Below are 9,513 nucleotides of genomic sequence, written 5' to 3' on the forward strand. Positions count from 1 at the left end.
AAGCAGGGGTTTACCCGCCACCCGCCCCCACTTGGCAGCCCTACCCCCCCTGCACATTCCTGAAGGAGAACGGTTGAGGGCAGCTTCCTCCAGAGGGGTTTTTGACTGTTGTGAGAGTCGAACCCTCAGGCTCCCTCTCATAACGCAGCCTGTGATAACCTCTTCTCTGGGGAGGTCTGGTTTTACTTTAAACGTGTTCTTATGTTTTATTTTCCTATGGGTATCTGGCTGCCACCAGGAAAATTTTAGGCTTTCCAAACCTTTATACTTTCTGTTTCTGGTTTTGGTATTGTGACCCAGGGTCTTGCCTTTCGAGGAACTATGTGTTTCCTGAGGAATAATGGATCAGGCTTCTGGGATAAACTTAAATAAAAAGGATTTATTTGAAGAGGAACAAAACTAAAGGTTGGATATTATGTAACTGGCTGGGAATAAGGTTCTTGTAACTATATTTGTCAACTGTATCACACACACTGTCAGTTTTAGTGCTGACAGGAATCTCTTACTTAGGCAACCACACAGTTTAATCTCTTTGTAAATTTAACTGCTTTCAGAACTTTAAAGATTCCTTATTGAAGATATATGCTGCTCTCTCTCTCAGATATCACACAGAACAAATTCATCCCACACAGGAATGCTTCTCTCTCAGAGACCTCAGAACAAAACTCATATCAACTGCTTTTACACAGCACTCTCTGCTGACTACTGTTTTTCTTTGTTCTCATCAACTGACAATCTCCAACAGTCACTCCTGATAGACATTCAAATCATCCACACACCATCCCTCCCCCTCTCTGTCACTCACCAATCACACCACTTGCCTGTTTCAACCACACTAGACTTTCACACAGCAATGTAAACCAAACTTTTAAAGACACACACACAAATAAACATGAAATCGTTACACAGCCATTATGCGCACCAATTTCCAGGAGCATCACATTCTTTTTGGTAACCAAAACCAGTACAAAACAGTACAGATTTCAGACGGCCAGGGGCCGCCTGCTGAAGCAAAACTTTACAAGAAAGTGTAATCTGCAGGTCTGGCGTCACAGCAGTTGTCTTTAAGCGGCAGCGAGCGACGTCGAGAAAAGGGTTTTTGGAAGTTGCCTCAGACGAAAAGGTGCCTCCCTAACTGAGAAGCTGTTTCCTTTTTATTCAGGGAGACTTCGGGTCAGTGTTGTATGCACAGCTGTCCCTTTTCAGTCTCCGCTGAATTCCATCCTCCCCGGCATTTTCCAGGTGAAACCTTTATTCTCAGATACCCCTTCTCCCTCCCGCTTAAAGGTACACACTCCCTCTTTGCCCCTCATAGACAGCTGCTTCCATCCTGTTGGGTCCTTGGAGACGCCTGTAGCCTCGGACTGCTCCTTTCTGACCGGTGGTCGCGGTTGTCTGTCGTGGTCTCTGGCTCTGCCGACCTTGTTGATCCTCGTCTGTATCCCTGGCGTGCAGAAGGGCTCTTCCACTTCTCGTTCCTCGGTGTCCTCCGGGTGGTTGGAAGGGTGATCCTGACAGAAAGGTTGCACAACCAGTTGGAAAGTGTCCAGATGGAAAGGTTACTTGAGGACACCTCAGGGTAACAAGGAAACCACCTCTCCTCAGGCTCAAAGCAGCATCCAGGGCTTGGACACCAGGTTTGGAGGCTCCTTCTCTATCTAGGGAGACTGTGGTGTGATAAGAAAAGAGATGCCCCTTCCATCACACAAAGGCCAGCTGTACTGCTTGGAGAATTGGAACAGATCTCCTGAGCATCACTTTTTGGATTGTGTTCCCCTGACTTGGGAGGTGGGGTAGGAGGGTGGACCAAAATAAAGATGGGAGCAAAATGCAGAGACCCCACATACATTTTTCAGTGTTTGGCGAGCATTTCCATATTCCTTACACTATCTGACAAACCTACTCCTAAAGAATCAAACAACAACAAAACAAACAAACCCTAGAACCTAAGAGAAAAACAAGCAAAATATAAACACCTCTATCTCCTATGAATCTTTTAAAATGCAAAAAATACTATATACAAAATGAAAGATTAAAACACTAAAAACAAACACCTATATCTACGATTTAAACTTTGGAAATCCAAAAAACCCTATGTACAAAGTAAATGAATAAAACACTAAAAACAAATAATAAAAACTATTACAACTTTTAAAATGCAAAAAACCATATCTATATATATAAAAGAAAGTCCCCTCACCATAAAATCAACGCCCAGACCAAACCGCTGGACCTAGAAACACCAAATTTGGGGAGAGCACTCCTACCATGATGTAGATGCTCACTAAGAAGGGATTTTTAGAAATTCGACCCCTAAGGGGGTCAAAAGGGGTAAAATGTACTCCCCCCATTGATTCCTATGTGGCTGCCAGGCTGCTGCTTCCTTGCACCCCCCACTCTCTGATTAATCAGTTGCAGAGCTCAGTGTTCTGAGGTAAAAAAAACCTCAACAGTTACAGGAAACTGCAGAGAGCTAATGACAGTTGGGGAAATCTGGAATGACCAACAACCACCAGTGAGGTGCAGTAATGCTGCTGGCCCAGCCTCTCTGATGGCTTCCAACATACTACCCCCACTTCCTACACCTAACAGGCAGTTGTCTGTCAGGTGCAGCAGCGGTTGCAGGTTGCTTAAAGCCAGGAGGGAGCCCCCCCCAGCAGTAACCCCTTAGGGATCCTGCCAGCCCCGCCTCCACAGTGGCTTCTAATACTCCTCCCCCCTCCCCCTCCTACACTGGACAGGCAGCTGCCTGTCAGGTGTAAGAGAGGAGGTGAGATGCTTACAGCTGCCGGGGAGGTTTGCTCAGCAGGATTGCCTTAGCCCTGCTGCTGGCCCAGCCTCCCTGATGCCTTTAAACATAATCCCCCAACACCAGACAGGCGGATGTCTGTCAGGTGTAGGAGCAGGACCAGGGTACTTTAATCCATCAGGGATGCCACCCCAGCAGGATCACCTTAGCAGTGCTGCTGGCCCAGCTTAGCCACACTCCCACCCACAATGGAAATATACCCCAATTTTGTAGACAACTGGTTTCCTTTATTAGGTTATTTAACTTCTGGAAAATTGGTTCATATGAATTTGCTTAATATCTGATTGCTCAGGTGGTGTTTTGAATATGTAGTTATGTCCCACTTTTTAAATGTAACATAAATGAGAAGCATTTTTGTAAAAAGGGGGGGGTTTACCCTAAGGGGGTAAAAAAGGGGCAAAATGTATTCCCCCAATTGTTAGAAGAGACTGCAGACAGTTACAGAAATCAGCAATTCAAGACTCCCGAATAGACATTTTTCAAAAAAGCCAGCATGGCAATTGATTTAATTAATGTTAATGAATGTTCATGGGGAGATAGTAAAGGACCTTTCTAGGAGACATTTTGATGCGTGCCTCCCACATAAACCTGAAGAAATGTCCACCACATCACTACTCCCTCACACCAACTCCCCCTCAACCTCTCACCTCTTACTGCCCCCAAGAAAGCTCCTGGCAAACATCGAACCAGATACACCAACGCTACAAGGAGGAGGCAACTTAGGAATGCAGCAAAGACATTTGCACATAGTACTCCTGCGGGGCACTGAGCTGCGCAGGGCAAGTACCAGTGAGATCACCCTGATGTGCTCAGAACAACACTGTCTCCATATAAGCAAAACAATCCAGGAACACAAGTAGAAAGGCCATCATTTTCGTGGAAGGTGGCAGGAGTTGACTTAACAGACGACTGCTTCTTAAATGGACAGTTCTATGTGGCCTGCTCCAGAGTGAACTCACCAAGCAGCCTGGTGATCCTAGCACCTGAGGGCAGAACCACCAATGTGGTCTACAGAGAAGTCCTTCAGTAGAGGGGGGGGGGGAGTACGTATGTCTCACTTCATTTTTTACACTACAATCTTCTCCATTAGAATTCCTACAACAAATGTTACATTTCAGACTTCAGTGTTCCCTCTAAGCTGAGTTAGTGTGAGCTAGCTCACAGTTTTTTAGCCTCCAGCTCACACATTTTTGTCTCCGTTCAGGAAGGATGGCTCCAGAGCAAATTAATATATGCAGTGGCCAAATCGCTCGCTCACAACTTTAATGCCAGCAGCTCACAAAGTAGAATTTTTGTTCACAGGACTCCACAGCTTAGAGGGAACATTGCTTCACATCATCAGTATTATAACTGGATTTACGAAACTTAAATACCGTAGTGAAGCACAGGTATCAGGCTAGTACAGAATAAAACAAGCAAACAAAACTCTCAGGAAAATTTCAAAACAAAAGAAACCTATCACTTTTATCTAATATACAAATCAAACCAAATAAAGCAAACAGCAAAAAACAACAAACTAAAAACAATCAAAAATACTCCACAACAAACACCACCGTCTCTGACCCCTCTCTCAAACCAACAGAGCTCACCAACCAACCAATGGCCCAGATCACCAGCAGGGGGCGATGTCATGAAGGAGGGCCTGTCCCATCGCTTAGTAATTGGGCTCAACTGTGGCTGAGCTTGGTGTCTCCACCTGGCCTGGGTTTCCCTTAGCTTTTAATCCACACCAAGCATTTCCTGTATCACACCCGTGGATGGCTTTCAAGTCAGGAGAAATTTTGTTATCAATGGTCAAAGGGGGGAGGGGATGTACAGAGATATCCACCCAGCACAGATTCCATGTTGTTTATTTATACATGTATGTAGCCTATTTCTAGGAGCTGCGGTGGCTCAAGTAGTTAAGATGCTGAACTGCTGGCTGTGGAAGGTTGGTAGTTCAGCAGTTCAAGATCCGAGTGTGCCGCATGACGGAGTGAGCTCCCATCTCTAGTTCCAGCTCCTGCCAACCTAGCAGTTCGAAAGCAAGAAATTGCAAGTAGATAAATAGGTACCACTTCGGTGGGAAGGTAACAGCGTTTCGTGCGCCTTGGTGTTTAGTCATGCCGGCCACATGACCACGGAGACGTCTTCGGAAAGCGCTGGCTCTTCAGCTTTGAAACGGAGATGAGCACCGCAGCCCTAGAGTCGGACTCGACTGGCTTTCAAGCAAGGGAACCTTTACCTTTACTAGCCTATTTCCATGCTGCCTCTTCAGGCAGCTTACGATCAAAAGCCACTGCATAAAACGTAAGCCATTAGACATCAGCAGTAGACAATCCATGCAACAGAGCAGACTATTAAACCCGTTATTAAAAGCCTGGGTAGAAAAAATGTGTTTGGGCCTGGCACCTAAAGGGATGCAGAGTAGACAGGCGGGACTCATGGGGAGCTCCAAAGGTGAGGTGCCCCCCCTTGAAAATGCCCTGTCTCTAATCACCGCACGGCTCACTTCTGAAGCGGGGGTGCACAGACAGCAGGGCTTGAGAGGCAGATTTTAACCGATGGGGCTGGACACTGTGGGAAGAGTCAGTCCTTCAAGTACTCCGGCCACAAGCCAGTCAAGGTCTTACAGGTAAGAAGCGGCACTTTGAATTGTGCCCAGAAAGAGAAGGGTAGCCAGTGCGGACCTCTTCACACAGGGGTAAAAACAATCCCTGTCACCATAGCCCTGACAATAGCCCCGTGGCCACATTTTAACCCAATTGAAGTTGCTGAACCATTTTCAAAGGCAGCCTCGTGTAGAGCACATGACAATAATCGAACTTAGATGTGACCAGAGCATGGATTGCTGTGGACAGATCATGCTTTTCGAGACATGGCCATAGCTGGCAAACCTGCTGGAGCTGATAGAAAGCGCTACGGGCCATGGAGGAGACCTGAGCCTTCAACCGTAGGCCAGGATCTAGTAGCGCCCCCAAGCTATGAACCTGCTCCTACAGGGGGAGTGAAACCCCCTCCAGGGACACTGAACAAAAGCACCTCAGTCTTGTCTGGATCGAGCTCCAGTTTATTGGCTGTCATCTATCTATCCTCTTCCCCCCTTCAGATTTCGATGTTTCTATCTGATGTACAAATGTTATATATCTGCCCCATTTATAGTCCAAATTGCTGTCTGTCATGTGACATGCTATAAAAATGCAATAAAACTGTGGAATGGGGGGGGGGAGTTGAGTGGGTTTAAACCTTAGACAATTACAGTTCTTGCATTTCTATACCACTCTTAGTGTTCGAAGCACACACATTTTCTTATAGACGTTACAATCATCTTGCAAGGTACGTGCATAACTGCCGTCAAGTCACAACCAGCAAGGGGCTTCCAAGGCAAATGCGAAGCAGAGGCGGTTTGCTGTTGTCTTCCTCTGCAGAGTCTTCCTTGGGGGGGGTCTCCCTTCCAATTACCAACCCTGCTTAGCTACCAAGATCTGACGGGATCCATCTATACCATGCTACCTTGCCTCCTCTTGCAAAGTAGGCCGGCAGTATTAACCTAAAGGAGGGGGGGTTAAATGAAGGTTTGAGACAGGCTGATTTGCCAAAGATCCCCTACTGAATTTTTGCAAAACTAAGATTTGAACCAGGGACTTTCTGGACCAGAGCTACAGCTGCCCTCTTACGACCCTGGTGGTATTTTGAATCAGTTTATTAAACTACCCAGGAGATATGAAGACTGGTAGAACCAAGTAAGAAGATGAAGGATCTTTCATATCTCTAGGATTGTAAAGGCATTTTTAACTACAGATAGGCTCCACAAGCAATTTAATATGGCTTGATGGATTAGTATTAGAATGGCAGATAGAGCATGCCATCCACACAGGACTGACACTTAGCTTTAGGTATCGTTAAACAAGCCACCAGATATGGCTGTGAAATCATGAAAGGAGGGGCTGTGGCTCAGTGATAAAGCATCTGCTTGATGTGTAGTAGGTCCCAGGTTCAATCCCTGACATGTCCAGTTAAAGGAGCAGGTAGTAGGACCTCAGCCGGAGACCCTGGAGAGCCACTGCCAGTCTGAGTAGACAATACTGACTTTGATGGACCAATGGTCCGATTCAGTACAAGCTTCATGTGTTCATCCCAGGACCCTGAAGGGTGGTTCACAGCTGCCATTTCCTTACAAAATAATCTCCTTTCCACATCCCAGCAAAGATCTCTTTGTGGGAAAGCAAGCAGACAGATCAATACTCAACCTGGATGTCTATGTGACATATTCATGATATTATCTTCTTCCTGGATTCCTGAAGATGACTGACAGCAGCCAGCCTCGTGACAACTTTTAAAGTTAGGTGTTAAAGGGTTGTATTTAGGGTAATGCAATCCCATCCTTGCCTGTAGCCACCTTTTTTTAATCTCACTAAAATAATAACCATAGCCTTTCTATCATTTAAAATAACCGCACCGGCATGCAACAGCCACACTGCTATTATATTCCCCATAGCTGATGTTTAAAAAGCAAACAATGTACATTTAGTTGTATAGCATTCATTAAAGCCACATGAGAGCAATTGCATAATAGTACGTACGTATCTTATTTATACACATGCGTTTTTGTGTCCCCCCCCCCCCAGAGGCTACTATGGAAATACCTTGACCTAGATGACCCAGGGTGGTTCAATCTCACCTGATCTCAGAAGCTAAGCAGGGTTGGACCCAGTGTTCCCTCTAAGCTGAGTTAGTGTGAGCTAGCTCACAGTTCTTTAGCCTCCAGCTCACACATTTTTATCTCAGCTCAGGAAGGATGGCTCCAGAGCAGACTGATTTATGCAGCAGCCAAATCGCTTGCTCACAACTTTAATGCCAGGCGCTCACAAAGTAGAATTTTTGCTCACAAGACTCCACAACTTAAAGGGAACATTGGTTGGACCAGGTTAGTACTTGAATGGGAGACCTACAAGGAAGTCCAGGGTTGCTACACAGAGGCAGGGTAGAGTGTTGCACATAGAGGCCACCCTCCAAAGCATCCATTTTCTCCAGGGGAACTGATCTCTGTAGTCTGGACAGGAGGAGTAATTCCAGGGGATCCTCAGGTCCCACCTGGAGGCTGGCACCCCTATTAAGATCAATGCTCCCTCTAAGATATGGAGTCTTGTGAGCAAAAATTCTACTTTGTGAGCTACCGGCATTAAAGTTGTGAGCGCACACTTTGGCTACTGCATGAATAATTTTGCTCTGGAGCCCTCCTTCCTGAGCTAAGGCAAAAATGTGTGAGCTGGAGGCTAAAAAACCGTGAGCTAGCTCACACTAACTCAGCTTAGAGGGAACACTGAAAGATCCCTCCCTAGGCTCCACACCCCCACACACATCTCTAAGAGTTTCCTACCAAGAGTTGGCAACCCTATGCTCAGCCTGGTGGGACAAGGCCCTCCCCTTTTCACTTGCTCCTCCCCCTATACTTATGGGCTCCTCCCCCTATACTTATGGGCATTGAGCTCATTTGTAAATAAAGCGTTTACCAGTAGGCTTACCAAGTACTTACCGAGAATCGGCGGGGGACACATACTTCTTCTCAGGACCATTCCTGCATGGAAAGCAGATGCACCACACCATGCCATCGCCAGGAAGTGACGCCGGGCGACGCTCTGGCAATGGGGCTGGAAACTCGATGATACCATCGAGTTTCCAGTCCCACTGTCAGAGCGTCGCCCAGCGTCACTTCCTGGCGACGGCATGGCGCGGCGTGGGTGTGTTACAGGGAGGAATGTTCCGGCCGGGGATCATGTGTCCCCCGCCGAATCGCGGTAGGTACTTGGTAACCCTATTTGCCAGGATACCAGACAAAGCCCTCACCTGGTTTGGCAATATAGGAACTGTGCTGCTCACCTGCTCCCTGTGATCACTTCCTCTTCAGCAGGTGCCATCATTTAACACTGACCTCTGAACCAGGAAATCACTCCTTCCAAAGCAAGATAATAATAAGCACAAAGGAACAACAGTGTAATGGTGACAAAAATACAAAGTGCCGCTACAGCACACGCTGTAATAAGACAGAACAATTTTATATACATTCCTACATACTAACAATGACTAAAGAAATCTCATAATTGTAAGCACAGATGGACACAGATAAAGAATTCAGTCACAGGTAATATTAACATAAATGAGGAATCCAAATAGCATGTATAATTATAACAGGAATCCCAGTATCTTTCCTGTTTCAACATAGATTTCTTCTTCAGATAAATTCAGAGAGGAAAGACCCCCCACATTTTTGACTGTGTTTCTAGGCAAGAAAGCACTGCTTCTTTATAGCAATAAACAGGGGTCTTTTTGTAGGAAAAGAGCTGCAGGAGCTCATTAGCATATGGTATGCTAATGAGCTACTAGGCTATTAGCATAATAGCTCATTAGCATATGCAACACCCCCTGACATCACTGGAAGTGATGTCAGAAGGGGAAGCAAAAGGGGGGGAGGCATCTTCAAAAGCCTCTCCTTCCCCTTCCCCAGCCAGTGTGGGGGGGGAAGCGAAGAGTTGGGTCGCAGAAGGAGGAAAGAAGGAAGGAAGGAGAGAGAGGGAGTAGAGAGAAGAAACGAAGGAAGGAAAGAGTGAAAGAAAGAGAAGGAAAGAAGGAAGGAAATAGAAGGAAAGGAGGAAAGAAAGAAAAAGAGAGATGGAAAGGAGGGAAAGAAGAAAAGGAAAGAATGAAAGGAGGGAAAGAAAGAAAGA

General features: G+C 46.1%; 1 protein-coding gene across 1 annotated transcript in view; it reads right to left on the bottom strand.

The window, feature by feature from the left end:
- Window positions 1-9,513, bottom strand: part of POF1B (premature ovarian failure, 1B) — an 84,084-nt gene that overhangs the window by 72,914 nt on the left and 1,657 nt on the right. Inside the window, exons 2-3 of the mRNA XM_015417891.1 lie at window positions 5,686-5,784; window positions 1,422-1,511 (exon numbers count right to left, since the gene is read on the bottom strand). Coding sequence (XP_015273377.1) covers window positions 1,422-1,511; window positions 5,686-5,784 — 189 coding nt within the window. The remainder of the gene's footprint in view (window positions 1-1,421; window positions 1,512-5,685; window positions 5,785-9,513) is intronic.

This window comes from Gekko japonicus, unplaced genomic scaffold (genome assembly GCF_001447785.1).
Source record: "Gekko japonicus isolate JY-2015 unplaced genomic scaffold, Gekko_japonicus_V1.1 scaffold585, whole genome shotgun sequence".
NCBI classification, from domain to species: Eukaryota; Metazoa; Chordata; class Lepidosauria; order Squamata; family Gekkonidae; genus Gekko; species Gekko japonicus.